At 40.3% G+C, this 24,055-nt stretch overlaps 1 protein-coding gene across 1 annotated transcript in view; it reads left to right on the forward strand.

Moving 5' to 3' along the window:
• Positions 1-2,052: 2,052 nt before the first annotated feature.
• Positions 2,053-24,055, forward strand: part of GRIP1 (glutamate receptor interacting protein 1) — a gene marked incomplete at both ends in the record, with an annotated part of 221,262 nt that continues 199,259 nt past the window's right edge. The window contains one exon of the mRNA XM_082280305.1: positions 2,053-2,185. Coding sequence (XP_082136431.1) covers positions 2,053-2,185 — 133 coding nt within the window. The remainder of the gene's footprint in view (positions 2,186-24,055) is intronic.

Genomic DNA, 24,055 nt, shown 5'->3' on the forward strand with positions numbered 1-24,055 from the left:
GCACAGAAGAGACGCGTGGTGAAACCTTCAAAACATACAGCAATCCCTTCTTGAAGTCCATAGGTGAAGTTTTATTGGCATTTTTATTTTTGGTAATATGCCTGTAATATTCCTCTAAGGTCTTTACCATTTGAAAGTTGAAAGCTGTGTGATAAAAACAGACTTGTAATGAAACACAACCTCCTTATAGAAGTTTCACTAAAAATAGTTCTGGTGGTGCCCTGGGGGTGTTCATCAGCTAGCGACAGCGGCTGCATTTTCACAGCGGGAAAGCAGGGCTGGTGAGGTCAAGGAGGATGAGTCTGTATTCCTGTGGGGAGCTTGGTAGGAGCATGCTGGGCGTTTTGAGCTTTTATGGATAAAATGAGTATGGGTTTGTGACAATATTGTTTTAAAATATCTGGAAAGCTGGAACAAGCCCAAAAGAATTCCAGTTCCGGCTTTCAGTGTGTGTGTGTGTTTCAGGATCCTCAGATATCAGGTCTAGCTGACCTTTACTTACAACGGTCACGTTTCAAAACGAGAAAATCCTGACTTAATATTGATCAATCTCTGCTCACTTCTTTCAAAACAGAATTGCTAAGTTACAGTCCTGGTTTTTGCTTTACTTCTTTTATGCTTTTGAAAACAGTGCCCTGGTTTCCTCTTTGCAAAATAAAGACTCACTGAAATGTCTACATCACCAGAAACTAATCCATTCTCGGCGTGCTCTTCCTTTTCCAGATGATGAACCTGTAAAATCTGTTTTACAGGAAGACTTTCTGACTTCCTTTTAAGTGCAAAATGGTATCTCTTGGGAGCCTGGATGCAAGTGACCATGTTCAGCACATAGTTTGACTGAGGTGACTGCTTGATCCCTGACTTGTACTAGCAGACAGGAGAGGTCCTGCTGGACTAGAGACTTTACTGGACTTGTGGGAACGTGGTTACAATAAAAAACTCCTGACAGATGTCAGTGTGATAGGATTTGAGCAGTCACTGCTTTTGTTTTTGTGCAGGAGGGAAACTTCATCAGAAACACGAATGAAATTCCAGTCTTATCTTAGGGAATGAGTGTGGGTTTCAGGCACGCAGCAAGAGAAGAGAGCCAGTGCCTTTTCAGGCTTTTTGCTTCTCTCACCCTGTGCCAAGGATGATCTGACGCACCTTAATTTTAAAGTTTTTTGAACTCTGCTGGGATTTGAAATGAGTATTGTCATAGTGTGCTTGTGATGTCGCTTCCTTTGTTTGCCTATTGCCATACACCCTGGCCAGCTCTGTAGGAGACCTGTCTGTGGAGTGCCTTTTAATGTTTAGATCTAGCAGTGATTAGAATACACTAATGCCCGGTGGGTATATGTGTCATTTTTTAACAGCTGCCGAGCTTTCTCCCTGCTGCTCCAATTAACACATTCGGCACACACTTGTCGGTGAGTGGGCTGTGTGTACGGATTAAACCACTTTGCTGTTTATTCATCCAGCATATGAGATGCCAGAAATGGATTGGCGTGTTTCCTCTTCTTACAACAAATGAAATCAAACACGCTCCTGAGGCTGTGCCCGGGTAGATATGAGGGCAGCATTTAACTGGCGAATGGAAACCTGTTTTGCCTTGAGATATGGTTCAGTCCATTGACTAACATCTATCCCCGCCTCCCAGCCCCTCTTCAAATGATGGAAACACAGGATAGGGAGCTCTCAGTGCTGGGCTTCCCCTTGCTGGCAAGCAGGTCTCTTCAACTTTGTCCTCTGCTGCTTAATAACAGCTTGGAATCGTGAAATTCTCCTTTTTCTTCAATGCTTTCACCCTTTATTTATTTTCAGGTGGAAATATTCCAGTCAATAGATTTGATAAAGTGTGTCTCTGTGTGTATCCCTTTTTATTTTCAAAAGGGAAAACAGTATGCTTCCTAGTCACAGCTGAGATAAGGGAGGGGTTGTTTAATGGTACCGGAGCGGCTGGTGGGAGCTGCAGCTCTGCTCCGGTGCTTGCGGTTGATTCATGCTGGGACAGCTCTTTGTGAAGCAGAGGGCGAAGGGGGCTGCCGGCTGGGGCTGTGAGTGAGGAGGGAGATGGAGCGCTTCTTGGGCTTTGTCAAGCAGATAAGAAGATCGAGAAGAAGAAAAGGCAAAAAGTACCGGCCAGAGGAGGATTACCACGAGGGCTATGAGGATGTCTACTATTATGCCTCAGAACATTTTCGAAGTAAGTATTTTGCATAACCTCATTTTCTTTTGGCTGTGATAAGGGATACGTTCTTACCAAAAACGCAAAAAATATTCCTCCCTTGCTAGAACCTGAGCCTCATGTATGTATTAAAAGTCAGTTCCTGTGAGGGCTTTTTCTGCTGCTGCTGAACAATACAAAGCATCTAAAGTAGCACAGAAGCTCTCAAAGTAAAGAGGGTCTGTCTGCAGACCCTGGTGAGATTTCAAATGCAGTTAATCCAGTCTGACTGCTGGAAACCTTTTGTTAAAACACTTGTGTTGAGAAGCGAGTAGGGTGGTGGCAACCCTTGTAAAGTGCCTTTGGAAAGCTGTGTGGATATTTTTAAAGCACTACAGAGGCAGTGAGCACTCATTTTTAAGTTGAAGTTGATGATTAATGTTTGGTATTGAGGGAGAGTCGGTTTATTAAGTCTCTGCTGTGACCTGGTCTTTTCAGTAGTGAGTAAATTGAGTGGGCTGGTTCTTCACTGCAGGTCCAGGACCACTCCTGGAGAATTAAGTGGGGGTTTTGTTTGCTGGCATTCACATGTTGGCAGTCAGCAGCTCTGCCAAAACCAAAATAAACCACCTGCTCAGAAGTCCCTGTGTGAACTGTGTGCTGGACCCTGCAGCTTCTTAGAGTTTGTCCACTGTGCCTGTACAGGCTTCAGAGCTGCTGGTGTGCCGTGGTCTTCTGGAGGAGGGGATGTGCCCAGAGGTGCCCACAGGGAGGGTAGGAGGGAGGGAAGCCATGCTCAGCCCCTGCCTGGGGTCTTGTGCAGCATTGTCAGGGCAAGGTGGTAGCAGTAGAACCAGCAATGCACAGAAATTGCCTGTTTCTGCTGTTTGGGCCACTGATTTGGGACCTTTGCAGTGAAGCTGTGCCTTGCTGAGCTGCTGAAGTTTGATGCACTTTTTTGTTGTTCTGTACCATGGGAGTGACTGTCAGTATCTTTTTTGCTCAATTTCCACTTTGCTGAAATAAATCATAAGAACCTTACATTTGTTTTAAGATAGAATGAGAAGTGTGACTGTGCCTTACAGCACCAGAGAACTGCTATCTTGTGGAAAATTAGGAAACAAAAGAATTGTTCTTATTGGCTTTCTCCCAGTGCGCCATGCTTGCCTATCTCCAAAAGACAATTAATGTAGGGTGATTGATTGTTTACTGGGCTTCTCGTTGATACAATTTTGTTTGCTTTCCACTTTTAAGAAAATTTATCATGCTGATAATGTTAAACTATATAATTTATCTATATTGTTAAGAGGGAGTTCTTGCAAGAAAAAGACCTGTTTGGGGGGCATTGCATCATAATGGGTAACATAGTGACATAAAGTCTGCTACACAAAATCTGCTACACTAGAACTAAAAATTTTAAATCTGTTTAGCAGTGAAAAATTTGAAAGTGATATATGTTAGTGAAAGCATGTAACTTTTTCTTGCTTTAATATGTAAATCAAAAGAACATGTCAAAGCCGTATGTCAACATATTTCCCTAGCCGATTGTTGTTGTTGAAGGTCCTTTAAAGAAGAAAGCAAAGCCCCTCCAAAAACTGTCAAATGTAATAAGGATTTCTTGAATGATGATTAATAAATTATTAACTCTTAACTTAATGTATGGCACTAAGATTGAGCCAAATGTCTAATAGGTTTTTCCTTTTACTCTACTAAGAAAATGAAAGAATGTATACACTTCTGCTTGTGGAGGTCATAAGTATTTCAGACTGGATGAAATGTGTGTCAGATTTTGAAGTGGTGTTTACAACAGTGTTCAAGTACTCAGACTGAATTGAACTCAAATTAGCACGCAGCCCTATGGAGCTGGATGCACAAGGAGTTTGCTACTTCTCACAGTTACTTAAACCAAACAGTCACAGGAGATTCAAGCCATGCAGTCTTTATAGAGATACCATCTCAAGCACAGTTTCTCGTCAAGTGCTTTTGTCTGGTCTTTCCATGTGCTTTATGTGTCAGTGTTTTGGTTGGATAGGTGTGGTAGTTACTTAAAGCAATGTGCAAAATCTGAAAAGATGCTGCTGGTGCTACTACAAATGCTCTCTTCAAATTGAATTGCATGTATTTGGGACAATGAAATGTTTCATATTTAATTTAATTATGGTCTGGTGTTACACTGTTTACAGTACAAATTTAGAGTAATTGCAGAGCTTTTAATAGCCATTCCTTCTGCAGTCTTTTGCTTAGAAGAATGTGTGCTTGCACGAAAGATTATATTTATTGGTACGATTTTTAGAATATCAGAGCTAATGAAATCAAATGCTGTTGTTCATTCAACTGAATGGAGCTGGAGCTTTTTTAGATTTAGTTTCCTTTCTCTACATTGTTAGGCATCCCTTCTCCATCATCATTTATGAGTTATATATCCAATTAGCCAGTACATTTGAATCTTGTCTGAGACAATCACTTTATGAGCTTGTTACTGTTTCTTTTCCCCCATTTGTAATATGGCTTAGGATGTTGTACGAGGAGACAGAATTAATGGAAAATGCAGAAACTGCATTAGAATAACCACAGGATCAAACAAAGACAACAAAGTTAAAACCAGAATAGGCCTCTGGGAATCACAGGAAAAAGGTGGCTTTAGTTTGTCCTCAGCCCAGCTGTGCCTGGATATTGGGATATTGTTGCTCCCGCTTTTTGGTACACCATCTTTATTCCTCTGAAACTTTGTCATGGAAGACCATATTAGCTGTCATATTGGGATGCAGCTAGATGAAGGGAATGTGCAATGCTGCCTAAAGCTCCCCGGGTAAAAAAAGATACCCCAGCTCCTGAGGCAGATGTCTTTTTTCTTGGACATTTCATCCACTTGTGTTCAGTTAATAGTTAACCTTATTTTGACATGCAACACCAGCTCTTCTATCTTTCTGAAGTGTCTGTGCTATGTAATGCTAGAATATCTGAAGTAATAATTTTGGTACGCAAGCACATATTGACATTAGTAGTGCAGGTATCGTACTCATTTCAGTGATACTTTGCAGTGTGAACATAGTGGGTGATGAAATTGCTACCCAACCTACTCAGACAAGTTGGTGCTTATTGTATGAAACACTTCAAAAACATCATATTTATCTTGAGCAGCATTACGGCACTGCCATTGAACCTGTTCCTTATAATGAGGCTTTGCATGAAAAAGGCACTTATTATTACAGGGACTGCAAACCATCAGGAATGCTGTGTATCAGAACTTCCTGGAATGCTCCCAAAAATGACATACGTCCTACTGCTGAAGTCAAGGTGTTGTGCCAAGACCTTTGAGTTTCAGCCTAGTCTTGAGTGGGAGTGTGGTTTTGGGACCCAGCCCGACTTGGTCACCTCTGACCAAAACAAGCACTTCTTCCCACACCCTAAAATAATTTAATCACTAAGTCTTTATTTTTCAAAACACGTGGAAGGATTTGGGTTTCTTCCAACCGATTTTGGAACTTCACAGGTTTCATGAAACATGCAGGTCTAGAAGTCTTAAATTTTGTCTTATATGTTCCTTCTGGTGTCTGTAATCCATCTCCTGAAAGATCTTTTTTCTCACTGGTGGTTCTTCTTATGATGATGTTCTTCTCAATATGGTTCACAGCATAGTCTGTTGGCATAAAGATTTTACTTTCTGTGTAGATGCAATGACAATCTTAAGTAATTATCCCAAAAAGCAATGTTTAAAGAATTCTACTAGTAAACCTCCACTAACCTGAAAGGTCTTATGATTTTAGCCTTGGCCTTAAAGTGTTCTATTTGGTCACCAGGTCCAATGAATAACTTTCTTCTATCCTTTGTCAAAGCTTAGTATATGTTGTGTAACAACAAGACAAAGTAATATGCCATGGTCTGCATCTGCAGGGAAGTCACGTATCATTTCCCTCTCTGATGCCATTTATTAATTATTTCCCAATTCTGATGTGAGAATCATCTGGTTCCTCAGTTTAGGACCCTCAACCTCTTTGAATTCGTCCCCTAAATACATGTGATGATCTTTCCATTAATTTGCCCTTCTCCCTCCTATGTCATCACTGGAAAGTGAAGGTAAGGTATTTAACTCCTAGTCTAGCAAATAAGGTAGAAATGGAGAAACTGAAGGTTTTATGTTACTCAGAGTTGAAAATGTCCTCTTTGTTGACTGAAATCTGGGAATGATTCATTAAAATTAATATTGTAGATATGATATATTGGGATATTGGGATGGTGTCAGCAGAAAAACTCCGCTTGGGCGTTATTCTCCAACACAGCTCAGTGTTACAGTGCAACAACTCCCACACCATAGCTGCCAAAATGTTAGGAATGAGTGTGTTTGCATTTCATACCTGCGGTGGTTTTAAAGCTGTACTAAATACATGAGACAAAGCACCAAGGGGAGTGACATGCCTATGGTTTCTTAATGCTGTGGTCAGTAGCAACATCACTCTTGTCAAGATTTTCTCCATTTTGTGAATTGGTACATATAGTTCTTGTTTGCAGCAATCTCATAGATTTGATTGGGGTTGCAGAAGAGTTAATGATTTTATGAGTCACACAAGGGAATTGAATATCTCTGGCTCAAGTTGCAAAGATGTTAATTGATATTAAGGGTGAGGAATGCAGGACAGCTGCTTTTCATTTTACAATGATTGTGTGTTGCTAGTTTGCAGTTTAACTGGATGTGCATGTTTGTGGGGGTTGTACTTCACCTATCACAGGTCTTGTCAGTACAGTAAAATCTCAGCTCTCATAAAAGTAAAGGTAAAATACTTGTTGAAGCCTACAAGAAAAAAAGGCTTGGTAACCTGAGGAGAGGAAATGGCAGGCTTTGAAAACACAATGAAAATAGTATTTTTAAAAAATAACTAAAATTTATTAAAACTTCTCATTTCCTTCATCTTAATAACTGCTTTATGATTGTTGGAATCTGGAGATTTTCATTAATGGACTGCAGTTCTTGAGTATTTCTGTTTTCCATAAGCCACTTCTTTCCTGAGATGTGGATAGCCCCAGCGCCTCGAGTTCATCATGGGTGCAATGCCCATGTGCAGACAGACTCTGTCATCACAGGGCTACCATCCAGTGTCAGTTTGCAGGCCAGCCACGGTGATAAAGGAAGCTGCTGTATTTGAGCTTTATTGCTGGGACAGGCAGTGTCAACTTTCCCATTCAGGGTTTTCTGAATGAAACAAAAGCGGTAGCAAGTGATTGTCTCTGCTTCCACTGCTAAAACTTCCCTAAAACTTCTCATGCAACAATTGCAATATTTTCCATTTTGGATAAAATTCAGACTGGCATTGGATAAAGGTCTACCCTCATGCTGTTTCTCTTGCTTTTTTATCTTCTTCAACACACATAGATGTTGAAAATGGTTAAAAAACTGTTGGGTTTTTTTTAAACAACTGGTCATTGCATCTAGTGCAGTTTTATATTTCATGACAACCATCTTCTTGCAGAGAATCGCTTGACTTCTGGTGAGGTATGTATGTGTTTTGGAGAGGATCCCATTTATCTACCATCTTGCTCATCATGGTTGTTAGTGAAAGTGTACTTTCCCATGAAACCCAAGTGGAAGAGAAGAATTTCATACTATTCTTATTTTATAGACAAGCAAGCTAGTAGGAGGAGGTAATAAAAAGAAGACAGTTAGCAGCTCTTCAGCCTCCCATGAAATTATTTAGGTTTTCTAAGCCTGTAAGGAATATGCATATATTAAAATCTTATTTTACTCCTTTGGTGTTTTATATTAGTAAAAAAATGCAAGTCTTGTGATGAGGCTTGTGTTTGTGGATGTTTAGTCTGTTTGAAGAGTGGCTTAAGCTGCATTATGTTGTTTATATAATTCAAATATAATTAAATTAGTGTCGTTACTTGAGTTGCAGTAGTGTGATACCCAGCCACACAGTGTGTCAGTGAGGCACCTAAACCCGAGGCTGTGGGGTTCCCTGCAGAATTGGAGCAATGCATTTCTTCTTGCCAGGCAGCGGGTGTGTGCTGGTTTTGGTGAAACGTTTTCATTATATGTGAAACAGGCCACAAAAGCCTTTTTTTTTTTTTTTTCTTCATTAAAACTGTGGTGCAACAGCCAGTTTTAAGTTTGTTAGTAATAAGATTGCTTTTTTAAATGACCCTTTGTGGCTCTTCTACAAGTGGCCCTTAGCCTCCTGGGACTGCACAGAGCATGGGTAGTAAAACATTGCTTTGGAGTTACTTGAGGGAAAATAGCTTATTTATTTTAAGGCACTGAAATAATGAGACCTGAGTTATATAATTCTTTGCATGAAGTGTAAACACTCTCCCTGCTAGCAATTACGAGCATACAATTTTTGTGCTACTTTTCTTTCATTTACTTTCCAGTCCTATTCTTTACTTAATAATTCAAGACCCTGATTGTCCCTGCTCAAGAAATTTACTCGTTCTAGGTCTTCCTGCTCTTCTAGTGGCTGCTGGTATAAGGTTGTACTTTGGTGTTTTAGAGAATTTGGCACCCTTTTATCTTCTTGTCTGGAATATATGATGTTCACATTCAAACAAAGAAATTCAGAGAGATCTGGGCTTCCTACTTCCTGCAATGATGTGTAAGTCCTTGGGTTTAATCTTGGCTTTGTCAGTTTACATCATGAGCATGTAGTGATGTGATTATTTTTTCGCCTTGGATATTGTGAAGTGAATGAAATATCAGGTTTTATGAACTAAGATTAAAGACAGACGTAGAAACAACTACTGAGGTGTCAGTTTTAATATTGGCCTTCAGTTCCAATGGAAAACTTGAAACAATTAGTGGAACAAAGAAAGAAACAATATAAGTCCCATGGTGATGAGATTATAAACATTTATTGAGTGATTGCTGTGTTTTGTTAGCGGGGCATGACAGGAGCTGTAATTAATCACCGTCATGAATATAAACACCTGCTTACCGTAGTTATTATTTCTGTAAGACAAATGTGGTGCTACTCGTCATATGTACAGAAATTAGTGGGCAACTTTGTTTAATGTTTTTCAGCAGAAAAGCACAGGGGTTGTGCTGTGACTGGGTACAGGGGCCCATGATGACCACACTGCTCATGACCCAGGCGCCTTAATGCTACCGATTTTGTTCAGAGGATTTTTAGTTTCCTTCTGAAAGCCAGGAAATGATACACAAATCATTATTCTGAGGATCATAGTCCAGATTTAAAAGGCAGCAGAACTAAGGGTGCCTCTAGGACCTTCATTTGGCCTCTCATTAAAGAGTGCTTAATGAAGGACCTGATCACTTCTGCTGTAGTGCTGGTGTGACAGAGGCTGCAACCAATCTTGTCAGGGCTCATCCCTCATTTTTCTCACTTGAGAGCATGAATTTGCAGATGTCTGGCACCAGTTGCTGTAGCCAAGGGAGGTTTGGTTTGTATATACAAAAATTACACAAGCCTCAGTAGTCTGAAATTCCAACCATAAGGCATCTCAGGATGCAGCCTTTCAATTCTTGCATACCTTTGATGTTAACCTCCCTGTACTCTGGTTCTCTGCCTATGAGATGAGGTTAATGGTACCTCTCCTTCACAGATATGCTGTGAAAATAAATTAGTGTTTGCTAAGCTATCAAATGCTACAGTGATGAGCACCACAGAAGAAGTTGGTCTGAAATGAATGTCTGTCCAGAGAGAAGGGCTTGAATAGTGGGTGGGAATTAAGGCATGGAATTACATTTTGAGCAATGAGGGGAAAGCAAGGTCTTAAATACTTTATCAGGTTGTTAAAATAATTTCTTTTGGGTATTAAATGAAATGAGGTCTCATGCAAGAAGTAGATCAGGTAATGAAAGATTGTGTTGTAATGCATATGCAAAAGGAGGCCTAGCTGAGAAATTCTTAAACCTTGAACTTGCAGTTTGCTTTTTTAATGGTTCGTGTGTGTGTGCACGTGTGCAGTAGAGAACATGGAGCCAACGGTTCCTTGGGGTTTAGCATGCCATGGAAATTTCATAACAACACCTTTTGGATGTAATATTTGCTATAAATGAAACAAAATCTCCTTGAAGTTAAGATGCAGAAGTAAATTTTGGCAAGTGGCCATTGGATCTGATCACACATGTATCACTTCAGTGCATTCTGTAGTAAAAGTCCCTGTGCTGACACTGTGAGAGAACACTGTGGGCAGCCATGGAACAGAGGAGGGAGAAACCAGATTTATTTTTTGGCTGTCTCTCGGCACTTTAAACAGATGATAAGAGACACTTGAGGTGAACTATCTTTGGAAGGATTACCATGTGAAGAGCCAAACTTTGGAAAGCAGAAAGGAGAAAAGAGAGATTTAAGACTGCTCTGGGGGAAATACTGTTTGAATGAAACTGTGAAAAAGAAAGTGAAATCAAAAGTAGACAGATACCATTTGAAGTATTAACTCAGTAAATTGTTTTCAAGTCTGTTTGCAGCTGCTTCCTTTGGGTGTGTTTAACAACCTCTGTGACTGCTCAGGTCTATGTTATTTTGATAACACTGTCCCTCTCCCAGAAGGGTAAAACTCCTCACTTAACAATGCACCCTGTCACTATTCTGTCAGCTGGTAGCATCTCTATTAAAAGCGAAAAGAAAGTATTTGCAATGTATTACAAATAAGTGCAGTAAAAAATGAATGGTATGCAAACATATTTTAAATACAGAGAGATACTAGCTTTTTGCCCTTGCTTTCTGTAGGTTGGAGTAGGAAATAATTTAAAGCCCTGATGACCTGCTACCTGCACCCCGTTTGTAGGAGCCCAGTTAAGTTGTGTGGTCACCAAGGGATGAGTCACGGCAGTAGCTGCAGGCTGCGGTGCCAGCTGTATGAGCACTGAATGCTCGGAAATCAAAAGGGATGTTTGCCACACAGTCTGATAGGGACGTTGCATCTGACAGCCTAGTTTAGGAAAAATGAGAAAATGCTAGTGAAGGAAAGTTGGGAGAGGGCCTGGATCTGTGGCAGAGCACTGCCAGCAGCAGCAGCAGCACTCAGGTCAGTTGTCAGTAAATCTAGATACGTCTGGTGGCATTTGCAGTTTGGAAAGCAGGAATGCGGATTTTCCATTGCGTGGTGGTAGAATTTCACGTGGCTTGTCATGAAAATGCTACACTCCCTTTCATTGCTAAAAGGAGATCAGAATGACTTCTAAAGTGAAGAAACCAAAGCTGTTCAGGCTGGTGGTTATAGCTGCCCATCTAAATAGAGTGCAGTGTGATGGTGGAAATCTGAAATGCCTATTGAATTTAATGACATTTTGGTAGTCTGCAAAATGCTCCCTCTGTAACATGACCCATATTTCACCTGGGCTTCATAGATCTGCAGAGGAGTTACACAGGCATCCCCAGCACTTCTAAATCTGTTGCCATTCACTTCTGCCATACCCTGGCAGGAAAAAAGAGAGAAGTCTTCTGAAGCCTAGGTTAATTACAATTTCCCTACGTTTTTCTTGGTAGACACTAAACGTCTCACAAAAATAGAAGTGTATTTATGAATGTGGTAGGTTTTGAAAACGATCAGCTGCTCTCCCAATTGTCATGTGTGTCTTAGCTGGTTTCTTCAGGCAGGGAATACCCAGCCCAGTGTTACAGGAGGACAGACAGGGAGAGGTTTGTCTGCTGGAAGAGCACAACGATCCCTTTAAAATGGTGCCGCTCCCAAGCATGTCACAAGGGATGGAGAACGCACTGAACATTTTTGTTTTGTAACCGATTTGTGTGGTGCAATTCAGTGTTTGTGTTTTGTTCTTAGGTGGATAGAAAATAGTGCTCCTTTCTAGTTTCTTTGGGGTTTTTTGGTGGGTTTTTTTTCCTTCACTGCTCCTTTGAACTGAGGCTCTTATAACAATATGAACGGCTGTGGATTTTATAGGGCAGATTGTGTCATGCAAATTGTTTCCACAGACTGAGCAAAACTGTTGAAGGCTGTTCTAGTTAAAGCTTTTGTCTTGTACAGATAATTGAGCTTTTTACAGCCACATGTCCATTCACAATAGGTTGTTTTCTTCCTTTGAGATAGTCAAAGAACTTTATGAGCTGTTGGTTTAAGTCTCTCACAAAAATATTGCTCATGGCATAATTATTAAGGAGGTTACACCAGTGTGAGTAGAGGAGCAGGCCGAGGTAACACACTGCTCCATTGGATGAAAATAGCTTTAATATATGGAAAATGCTCAAATCCTCTGTCTTTCTCACAAAATTGCAATTAAGACAATTTTTAGAATTCTGTGAAAGCAATTGATTGGAATTAATTCTTACACAGCTTCAATATGTTGGCAGTCCATGTACTGGTAAAATGTTGGTGGATTTTCAGGTAAGGAAATGTAGTTTTGGTGAGTGAGCTCTTACTTTGTGATGAAATGTCTTTGAAGTCTTGATGACTTGGGAATTATGTCTTATATGATTAATTAATGGATGGTTAATAGCAGCAGCTTTATGGCCTCAGTTTTATTTAAACTACCACCAACTGATACAGGGACGTACAAATAAGGAGAAAAATGTAACTTGATTTTGAGTAACCTACAGAAGGTGATTAATAAACACTTCTGATCACTTCTGTTCATTTTAACTGCTTCTCTAAATAGTTAAAATTGTTCTTGAAATTACTGGTAATATTTTCTTGGTCACAAGTTATATTTTTAAAATGCACAGCTAAATAAACTTTAAAAAGACTCTCAGATAAAAGCAATATTTAAAAATCTGTAATAGTTCAAGAGGTGAGTTTTCTAGAGCTTTTCATTCGAGTATTGTACTGACTGAAATTGATCAGTGCTTCCCAGAAGACCACTGAATGGTTTATCTCTGTGTAGGCTTCTAAGTTTGGCTTGTGGAATCCGGAAAATTTGTCCTGATTTGAAGTCCAGTGTAATATGGTAACAAGGAGCATGGTATGGAGAGAAGCATTAGGTGATGTTATCGAAATGAGAGAACACACATTTTGGTATTACAGACAGCCCACTGTGTAACTACTTCGGCGGCTTTTTTTTTTTTTTTTTTAATCCTTCCCCAACCTCCCTTCCCCTTTGCTGATGCATATAGTTCTTTAATTCTTCAGCTGGGCCCTGGGCAATTGAGTGACCCTGTTTTCCTGATTTGGGGTTTTTTTCCACAGTGGAAATTTTATGTATTTTCTGAATTGCATACATGGAACGCCCTTCTCCTCACGTATTCTGAAGTCCTTTAAAGTACTTGAAAAATACAGTTAACGGCACAAAGTAACTCCTAAATTTTCAGTCTAATAAAGATTTTTTTTGAAGTTTTATCATAAAATCAAACCATTATTGCAAAGGGGAGAAAGGCAACTCATCCTATCTGCAGTCATTTAAACCCTGAGGGAAGGAAGGCTTTCCTGTCATATTCAGACAGGAAAGGGTGGGTTCGGAGGTGTGTGTCTTACTAACGCAAAATGGAAAATGCTCATGGTCTACAATACCGGTTTACTTTTAAAAAGCATAAGTTACTTGTATTCTGGCTCCCAGCTGCTCTTTCTGCTTACTTACTTATTTAAACAGACTAGTGTGTGCTGCTCAGCAAGCCAGGGGGATGGTCAGTTGTTAAATGTGACAGCATAGTCTAGAGCTCAAGATGAATGTGTCGTACCTTTATTCTTGACCCAAGGCCGCTGGGGATGCCTTAACTTAAGGCTAGGTCAAAAAAATGTGAATAGGAAGCTGTCTGGGAAAGAAGCAGAGGAAGTGAAGTTCAAATAGCCTTTGCATCTGCAAATTCAGCTGTTTTAGTCAGAGGCTCTGGTCTTGGGTTTTAATGTGTTTCTCTGTGCATCTTAAAATGCATGGGGAGATTTATTTGTTTGTTTATAGCTGCTGCATGGAAAACAAAGCTCTCAAAAATCTGTCTGCAGTAATTGCACTTTTTCTGCTTGGTGTTTATTTTATCAAGCAGATTTGCAGAGCTGACAGTGGGAGGTTTTTTTGAGGTTTTGTATTGTCTCAGCTGTGCCTTACTGTAGGCCAACCAAAGATTTGGTCCTGCAAGTGCCAGGTGTGTAACTTGATTAGTGTGAGTGGTCCCATTGATACAGGTTTGATATAAGTCTGTAGCTGGGAACCTGAAAGAAAATGGGGTGTGTGGGTAGAACAAAACAGTAATTCTAACAGTTTCTTCCCGGTGTTGGTTGTCTGTATTATGTTTCCATACTCTGTACCCATTTCTGGCAGAGATAAAACATCTTTTGGCTGAGAGATCAGTATCTCCATATTGTTTCCTCTAAGATAATTTGTAAGTATGGTGGTTCTGTTTCATTTTGGTTCTCAAGGAAGTTGCTCAGACTTCAAAAACAAAGACAGTTGATTAGTTCTACATTATTTCATTTTGGTGCATTATTTCCCTTGTTTATTAAAGCTGAAGAGGAAAACCTGGTTCTGAAGGACCACTGTTGACAGGAACCACTAGCCTGGAGCACAGGATTCAGTAGTCATTGATTAATACACTTTATTGCTGATTTCTTTTCTTCAGAAAAGCCAATTATTCTTGCCAATATCTTTTATACATGAGCCTTCACTTAGAATTTAAAATTGTAACCTGTAATAATATTGACATTTTAAACTGTATAATGCTTGCTGGAGGGCAGGAAGGTGGGGAAAGAAGGAAAAGAAAGAAAGTAAGGCTTATTTGATGCTGACCCTAAAACGCTGTTCCACTGGAGCAAAACCTGAAGTAGCTGGATGTATTGTAGTAAATATTAAATGTGTTAAATTTCCTGCCAAGTAAAGTGATTTTTTATTTATTTCATTTTTATTCACTCTGAGTGGAAAATGGGTTTATGTGGAGTTTTAGAGAAGACCTGACTGCTGCTCTTAACTGTATGAAAGCCAATTGCTATTACAGAATCCAAGCAAATGAATGTGTACTCAATTGGCAGGGAGGCCAGTGGGGATGCTGTAGTTGTAGACTGAATTTTGGACAGGAGCTAAGCACATCTGTATATGCACATAGAAAATGCACGTGGGGTGGGTAAGTGACAGCTTGAGGTTCTTTGGTAGGATGTGGAAGACTGGAAATGTCAAAAGATGAGCTGTGTGTTTATATTGATCTCTTTACTTAGAGCAGCTCAGTGTTGTTTCTTCAGATGTGTGACAAGAAGGACCTGAAGAACTTGCAGCAAAGCAAACTTCTAAGATGCAGTCACTGTAGAATAAATCATTTATGTCTGGAACTCAGGGTTGCAGCAGGAGATCAAAAGTACAAAGCTTTGGTCTCTGTGTCTGCAGTTAGACTTAAGTCTAATGCAGAACCGAGCGAGTGCCCTTGCTGTGTGAGAGTCCTGTTGGTGTCCGTGGGGCAGGGGGGAACAGGCATGGGCTCTCCTTCTGAGCTCCTCGTGGGAGAGCACCTATTAGGGGAAAAAACCCTTGATGTTGAAATTTCAACTCAGATATCTATGTGTGTGTGTGTGTGTGTATGTTTCAGGAACCATGACTTTTGATTTCTGAATGCTTTTCACTTTCCTGAACTTACTTCAAGAGCAGCAGGTACAAAATCCCCTTATGCTGCTCCTTAAGTGTAGGTAAGCCACATTTCTACTCAGTGAGCCTGTTTGAATTGTGGAGGGGGAAAAATGAGCAACTTCTCTAACCGGCAAAGTTCCTGTATCCTCAAGAGTTCAAGCATCTTCAAAACCACTTCAAACATACTTGGATTTTATCTGTAAATTATTTTCCTGGCTCTGTATTTTTGCCCTAGGAAAATAAGAAAGCAAATATTTATTTGGCATGAAGACATTTTTCTGTATTGTGTGTGTTGGGGATGTCTCCCTCCCAGGGTTGTCCACAGGCTGCCTGGCTGTCCCCTGGGGTTGATGCCTCTATGCTGCTCAGGATCTGATGGACAGCACTTGGCATGTGGGGACACCAGCAACTTCTTTTACTAATATTTTCTAATTGCTGATAAATTGTGAGGCAAATCTTACCCTGTCATTTCTTGAAGAATGATTGAAATGTAGAAGAAAATTAGTGGGGGGATTTTTTCTCCTTTTTTTTTTTGTCATCCTTCTTTTTATCTTTGCTGGCAGTCTGTATAGTTCTGTTTCAGGTGGGAGCAGAGGTACTGGGTGAGGAGGTGCCAGAGACAAGACAGTGTTCATGTCCATTCCATAGAATCATTAAGTTTGGAAAAGATTTCTAAGATAATTGGGTCCAACTGTTAACCTAACACTGCCAAGCTCACCAGTAAACCATGCCCCCAGGGGCCACATCCAGATGGTTTTCCAAAAACTTCCAGGGTTGCTGATTTCACCTCTTCCTTGGGCAGCTTGTTCCAATGCTTCACAATTTTAGTGAAGAACATTTTCTAATATCTAATTTAAATGTTGTCCATGCTCATCTCTGCTCCATAGCAGGCAAAAGTACTTTTTTCCTAGACATACCTCTAGCACCAAGTCTGGCCTCAGTCCACCTTCTCCTTGGGTACATCGTATACAGTCCTACTGAAGACAAAATAATATGTATATGAGTTTCAATTTATCTTGATGTGCTGATGAATGTGAAGGCGAAGAATAGTTTTGTCTAAATAGGATTTTATTAAATGTGCAAATGGAAACAAATAGATGGGCCTTCCCCCCACTCCCCCCGTGTATTGTTTTCTGTACCGAACAGTGTGTGTCAGTCTCAAGATTGTGAGTCTACTCTGGGAAAAGGGTTTGTGACTTTTGGATAACCTTTAACTCTAGGAGCCATTCAGAGATGCAGAGTTACAAAATTATTTTAAAATGTCAGCCTGTCTACAACTTGTTTTTCAAGTATTCTAAGACTACAGCTGCCTTAAAATATTGCATCAGTGTTTCTGTGTTGTAAAAGTTGTTTTTACTAAGCCACCTATGGGACCACCACTATTGTAAAGTATTGAAGACTTGTTTTCACTTCCTCACTTTATTTAACTTGAAACCAATCTCAGAAAATATGAGGAAATGAGATTTATTTCTACAAAAACTAAACTGACTGGCCCACATACACACTCAAGCGAGACTGATGAATGGTATAAATTAAATACCATGTTTAGAGCAGTGGTGTATCAGACAGGAACAGTATTCAGTGGAAGGCCACAGCTTTCTTCTGATATGTCAGCCACCTCCTCTGTTTGTCTATTAAGGGACTATATGGGACCTGCTGGGTCTTTTTCTCGCTTCACACGCTACTGGAAGCTCAGATTCACAGCGCTGGTGTTAAGCTCATCGGTCGTGGCTCAGGTCAGGTGGTTACTTGGGCTTGTGGGGCTTCCTGGAGTTGCTCACCAAGTGTAGGCTGAAGGCTGCATCCCAGCCCCAGTTCTCCCTTGTCCCCTCTCCTGAAAGCCCTGGTAGTAGGTGGACACCACTGATGCAGCATCTCCTGTTCTAGCTTTTCTGGGGCCAAATCAGATCCCACACTTACGCACCTATCTTGGTTCTTGCAAGGCATTTAAAACATTTATAGGAAAAATGAAGTCTTTCTGAAAACAGTGGGGAAGAAAGCAAAAAATAATTAATTGTTGTCAGCAAGATGTATTTACTCTTTGCTTACAGTCATAGAATGCTCGTAGCGGTGAGTTTTTTCTCATCTAATTAATACTGGCTAGATATTGACTGTTTGTATGAATTTTTTTTTTCCAGAGACACCTATCGAATTAAGGGAAACAAAAATACTTTGCAATTATTAAACCTTCACCTTAGATGTATTTGGTGTTTTGATGTACAGTCTTTTCCTATACTGACTGATCGCCTAGCCTGAATATTTTATTTTCCTCAGCATGTATGTTTTCCCAAGTAAAAATTCTGTCTATGTGAGAAATATTTATTTATGTATTTATATGTATATAAAATAAATAAAATATATAACATTTGAATTGTCTTTCTGAGCAGTCTTCATGCTTTTAACTTTGAAAATGGCTGGGCATACTGAATGAAATTAAGTGTAGGTTCAGTGACTGCAAAGATACTATTTCTGAAAATTGAATGTCAGGCTTTGTAGGGAATACCAAAAATATGTAAATCTGTTGAGCAGGGAATGACTCCATGAGTTGTGGGGAAATCAGACTGGGGGTGTATGGATTAAGTGAAGTGTGTTTAGATGTCTTAAATAATTGTTTCTAAGCAACTAATGCCAACTGTTGAGAGTAAAGTTAATTTGCTAATGGGAATATTGGACCCTTTGAAATGCCACTTCAAGCACCAAGTTCATTTTAGAGATTTAATAATTAATCAAAGTGACTATATTAAATGTCAGTGAATATATCCATGTGTTGCTGTCATAACTCTCTCAACATGAGTTTCCAAGCTCTTAATGATTAAAACAGGGGGATCTGTAATGTAGAAGTAATGCTGGTGCTCTGGAAGGCACAGTACCTCTTGAACATTTTTACTGCAAATCCTTCAGCTTGGACTTTGTTACAAGCAGTGGATGTAAGGAGTGCTTTAGATGGGTTAACCCACACCGACATCTTGCTTAGAGGTTGCTTTTCTTCTTTTCAGAATTGAACCCAAAGATCCAGGGCAGGGTCTTCAACTCCCACTGTCACTCTGCCATGGCTTCCCTTTGCTGCTGTACTGGAATAGCAGATGTTGCAAGGAAGATGCCAGGGTTGCAGAGAGGTGCGTTTAGCACAGGAAAATTGGCTCATAGAACTTGCCTTGCTGGTTTCTGTGTATTTCTTGTGTCTAGTTGCGCATTTAACTATTCGTGAGGTTGTTCAAGGTGTGCTTGTGCTGTGAAGGAGCATTAAAATGATAGAATGTCTCATTTTACACCCCTGTGCAAGTGTGCATGGATGGTTCAAGGCATCAGACATGGTAATGCAAGAAATTTGCAATAGCAGCTATGTGTGATACAAATATACTGAAACTGCAACTTGTAGCATGTTTTTCCGTGATCGTGGTCATGGAAAAACAGCAAATCTTTTGCATTAGCAGAGGTCTCTCTGTGGTTGTGTGCTGTTGTTGGTAGTCCTGTACTGCAGTGAATTACTCTGTGTGTGGCTGTACACATGCACACACTTGAGACAGTTTAAGAAAAGCCTTCTGGGAAGAAAGAAATCACTCAGTTCCTAAAAATCCACTTACATGCAGAACAGTGTGCTGTCTCGAGTGGCTTGCAGTGCTCTCTAGAGCAGCACTGAATCACTGAACACTTACTCCAACTTCTTCATACTAACCCTGTTTTTGAGAGAGGCACATGCTTGATGCATTATGATAAAGAAGTCATGTTAGTTGTGAATACTTGGGTAATGTAGTTGACTTATAGTCATGGGCTAGACAGGTCAGAAAGGACTCTGGAACATAAGGTTTAGTAGTGGGCTTTCCAAAAGCTTGTGGCTCAAGCTGGTGCTTGAGGGAAAGTGCTCTGGGCAGCGGGGATGCTGTGTTGAGAGCATCCAGGTCATAATGTTCTAAAGAGGGCTACTAGAGCTCCCAGTCAGTAGACAGCATTGGTTCCTTGAGGACTCGAGTCACTCAAGGTAAGCTGCCAGGCTGTATTCGTTTGTTACTTCCCATAGCTTCTCTTGTGAGAGATGACAGTCACATTGCACAGCTTAAAAAGTCTGGGGGGAAAAAAGAGAGGCTGTAGTTCTAAATGATCAGAATTATCAGAAGTCCAGCATCAAAAAAGACAATGGCCTTGAAAAGGCATATTATAAGGCAGTAGGATCTGTGGGGGTTGTGTGTGTATTTCAGAGCTACATTTTGATCTCCCGGAATCTGTATGCTTCTTTAGAAACATCATTGCCCATAACCTTATATTAGTAGTGTACAAAAATATTTGCAACATAAATGTTGATGGAAACATGGCTTGAATAAGAGGCCTTTGAAATAAGTAAGAGATCGGCATTTGCTTCTGCTAAGATTGTAGTTAATCTGGGTAGTCAACATACTAAAGTAATGGAAGAATTCCTTTTACTATGCTGCTGCCTGCATCCTATCACATCATGAGTTTTATCATAACACTGTTTTCCCAGAGCTTCAAAAAGTTGCCAATTAAAACCAATAAAGTTAGAGATTACTTTGTATTTTTTATTAGATGTATTTCAAATACGGAGACTTTTTTGTCCTGGCTGTAACATTGAGCTCGACCACATCCCCCTTCTGGGGGAGCTGGTGACTGCATTCAGCATGTGCTCATCACCTTCTGGCAGATGTGTATGGACCACAGCTGGGCTGTTGCTGGGCAAGCCAACCAGCAGGCTTTGCCCAAGAGGCCCCTGGAGAGGGGTGCAGCTGGGGCAGAGCACCTGGTTGGATGTATACTGCTGGTGAGCCATAGGTTCAGTATCATTGGGCTGCTGGAATGCTTGGCAGGACTGCAACAATAAGCCCATTGTGAAGGAATGTTTCAGGGCCCAAAAATAAGGAGAACCAACAACTCTTAAAGCTAAAGAGAAACACCTCCAAAGCAAAGCAAAAGGTTGGGATTTCCATTCGGATGCAATGCAGTAACAGTTCTTTCCCTTGTATTCTCTGTGGTCTTAGTGTTTGGCTCTTAGATATGCTGAGTCGTAGTGATGGATGCTGTAACAGGTTCACAGACATCAAAGCTTTTGTTCGCAATGAGGTGATCTTGTTAGATGGAATGGGAATTTTCAGTGTTTCTTGAATGCTAATTTAAGTAAAATTATAAAAGAGTAAGAACCAGGAGTTTGGGGGGTATGTAATATCTCTAATTAAAAGCAAATTCTGGAGAGGTTTATTAAAATACAAACAATGTAGGGGGTGATTGTAATGTCAGTGGGCAAGAATTAATAGAGTGCAGTAGAAGCAGTTGTGTGCTAAAAAACTGTATTGTTTTATCACTGAAACTGTGCTGTCACTGGAGGCCTTGAAAGCATTTTATGGCTATTGGAAATGTTTTTCTTTGTTTACTGGAAAATGTCTCAACTCTGGATGTAACAAAGTACATTAAAGAAGAATGCAATTAAATGTTGCAATGTGCCTATTAAAAAAACCTAAAATGGAAATTGCAGTGACTTTTTTTTTCAAGCCTTACTCTGCTAGAATTTCCCATAATGCAGAGATGCTCGAAATATTTTTCTTTTCCTCTGCTGAAATTTGGCAGTAACATCCATGTTTGTAAACATTTTCATGTTTGTACAAGATGATCAGAGTAGTAAAACAGGGATTAAAATATTGAAGATTATTGTTTTCTTTTTCTGTTTTCACTCATAATATTTACTTTATGTTGTTTTCTTTTATAACTACTTCCTTAGTTGTCCTTGTTTTTATCAACATCTGCTGTAAAATTAGGAGAGAGTTCAAAATACTGTGAAAATAGACATAAAAAGGAAGTTCCATCCACTGCAGCAGATAGAGCAGAGCAGGGTAAGCTTGGGTCTGTTTGCTCTCGTTCATGCAGCTGTACCCTGGGTTTCCCCTGAAGTCTGACCCTTGTTGGTTTTCCTTCCTACATAAATAATTGTATAAATTGCATATATCTAGATATTACGAACACACATATACGTAAAATAGGTAAGAAATATAAATACATCAGAAGGCAGCATGTCCGCTTCCTTCTGTGAGGGGAGGGAGGAGGCGGAGCTGAAACAGTGCCAGCTGCGTGCCCAGGCCCCGGGAAGCGCAGCCATGCATCACCAAGGCATCGCTTGAGCCTTGACTGCCAGGCGTGACAGGAGTTTTGCCCCGAGAACATGTCAGAGTGCCTTGAAAGACTCTTATGTCAGGAAATCCTCTGGGATTAATTTCATTTCCCCAGAGCGTTTTTCCTTTCAGTCACCTTCATCCCTGCTTCCCGAATTTCAGATACAGGAACTGAGAGGGGAGATGAGTCACCAGAGCTGATTAAGCTACAGGAGAGCATTGTATTAACCGGTGCTCTAGAAAGAGCTTCCTCCCCACAGAACATGGGAGCTGCCCCAGCTCCACGGGGTCATGTTCTGCATTTGCCAGGTCAAACTGTGCAGTAAACTTACAAACCAAAGTAAATTCCCATCCTACTCTCCTTCTCTACTGAGTGTAAGAAACCGACAGACATCCTTTTTGTCCTCATCTCCATAAATGTTCACCTGATTTCATTCTAGCCCTGTTGAGTAGCAGTTTCAGAAATGGTCCAAATGGGAAAGATGCTTCCAGAAGTAGTTGTTCCCTTGTGCTATATGTTTCTGGAACCATAGCTGCTGCCCAAAACTACTTTTATGGGGGAGGAATCTGTGCCTGTCCCCCTAAGTAAGCAGTGTGGACATGAGATGGATATATATACATACAATGTAAGTATGTAAATATGAAACTAATTTTCATATTGCTGGACAGCTAAAATTGTTTTCCAGGTACTCCCCACAGAAGTTAGACTGTGTTACTGTCTTTGCTCTCCATATTTTACCTCAGTTGCGTTTCCTGGAGCTGGCCTCACAGCAATCAGGGAGTTGTTCTGCAGGTCATAGAGAGGAGTCTGTTTTGGAGAACCAATTATTGATAAAATACACATGCTTTTAATAATGAAGGTAGGAATAGTACCACTGAAGTTGTGTAGTTGCTTGTAAAGTGGAAATGTGGATAGTAGAGACTAACACAGATAAATTCTTCTGTGGCTACAGCCAGAAGATTGGAAGATTACTTGTTGGTTTTCGTTTGCTTTTTCCCACACTGTAGTGTTTGGATGCCACAGCTGCTAATGCCCTCATTTGCATATGCTTAGAAGAAAGGAATTCCCTCTTGAACATCCTTCTTCCCCTCAATTTTATTGTACTTGACCTACTTTTCAGTACTTTTCCCATCACTGACAAACATCATCCCTAACTGTCAACCTGTGAGGAACAGCTAAATGGTCATGATCACCCTTCAAGACAGTGCACAGCTGGGTATTGCAAAAAGTACATCCCAGTAGTTCTTGTTGACTGCAAAGTACTCCCTAATGAGTTGCAGTAGTTTCCTCTAGGTTGTTTTTAACAGCAGCACCCACAAAGGAGATCACTATAGTTATCTTCAGGTAGAGAACAGTCCCTAAGCTGTGCACTCAGCTCAGCTGACATTGAAGATGAGTCTGTAAGGGGAAAAGGTGAGAAAATTATCTGGTGAAATGATGGTAACTTTTATTTTTGGGAAGTATTATAAGCCAGCGCTTTGACACGGTGTTATGAGAAAAAGCTCAAATAGCTTTGTACTCCAAATCAAAAGAAATTTTGACATTTTGAGTTGACACTGAGAATCAGAACAAATGGTATTGTGACCTAGACACAAATGTCAAAGGATTTTCTAGAAATATTTTGGAAAGACGCTTACTGTGCATGTAGCTCCCAGTGTGGCTGCAGGCCTGGAAACAGGGCTGGATCCTTTGCCTGGTTGAATCTTGCACGGTTAGTGTAGGTGAGCTTCTTAAACAGAGCACTCATCTAGCCTGTTGAAATGACCTTCATACTCTAGTTGTATGTGGGACCTATGCTCTTTGGGCCATGACATTTGATTAGCCAAATGGTGGACTTGTCTGTGCTTGAAATCAGGAGATTTTGGAATAGAAGATCCCCAAATGGGAGTCTACTAGATGCTGTATGTTCCAGGATGCAATATGGAGCCTGTGCTTTCCCTATCATCTTCCTGTGTGATGCTCAGAAACAGTGCAGGTAATAAGCCTGCTATTGCTGAGAGAAACTCCTGCAGATCTGCTGTCCATGCACATTAAATTCAAAGACAAATCTTTTGCAATCCAGTGGAATTTCAGCTCTTAAATTAATCTGCTGAAGAAAAATTCCTTAAGGTATCCCCAGAAGTCTTAGCTAAATCCAAGCAAAAAGGAAGATAAGATTATATGTAAACTTCAGGAGATAGTTTGTGTGATGTGGCATTTAAAGTGTTTGTCTGAGACAGCATGAAATTACTATTGTGACTGAGAGAGATGAAGTATGAAAGTATGTAAGCTTTTATCCAGTTGTAGCAGGACCATTTTTAGTCAAAATACTCATTTGCTTGTGTTCAGAACCATTCCTGCAAAGA

Source organism: Coloeus monedula (assembly GCF_965178545.1).
Source record: "Coloeus monedula genome assembly, chromosome: 4".
NCBI lineage: Eukaryota > Metazoa > Chordata > Aves > Passeriformes > Corvidae > Coloeus > Coloeus monedula.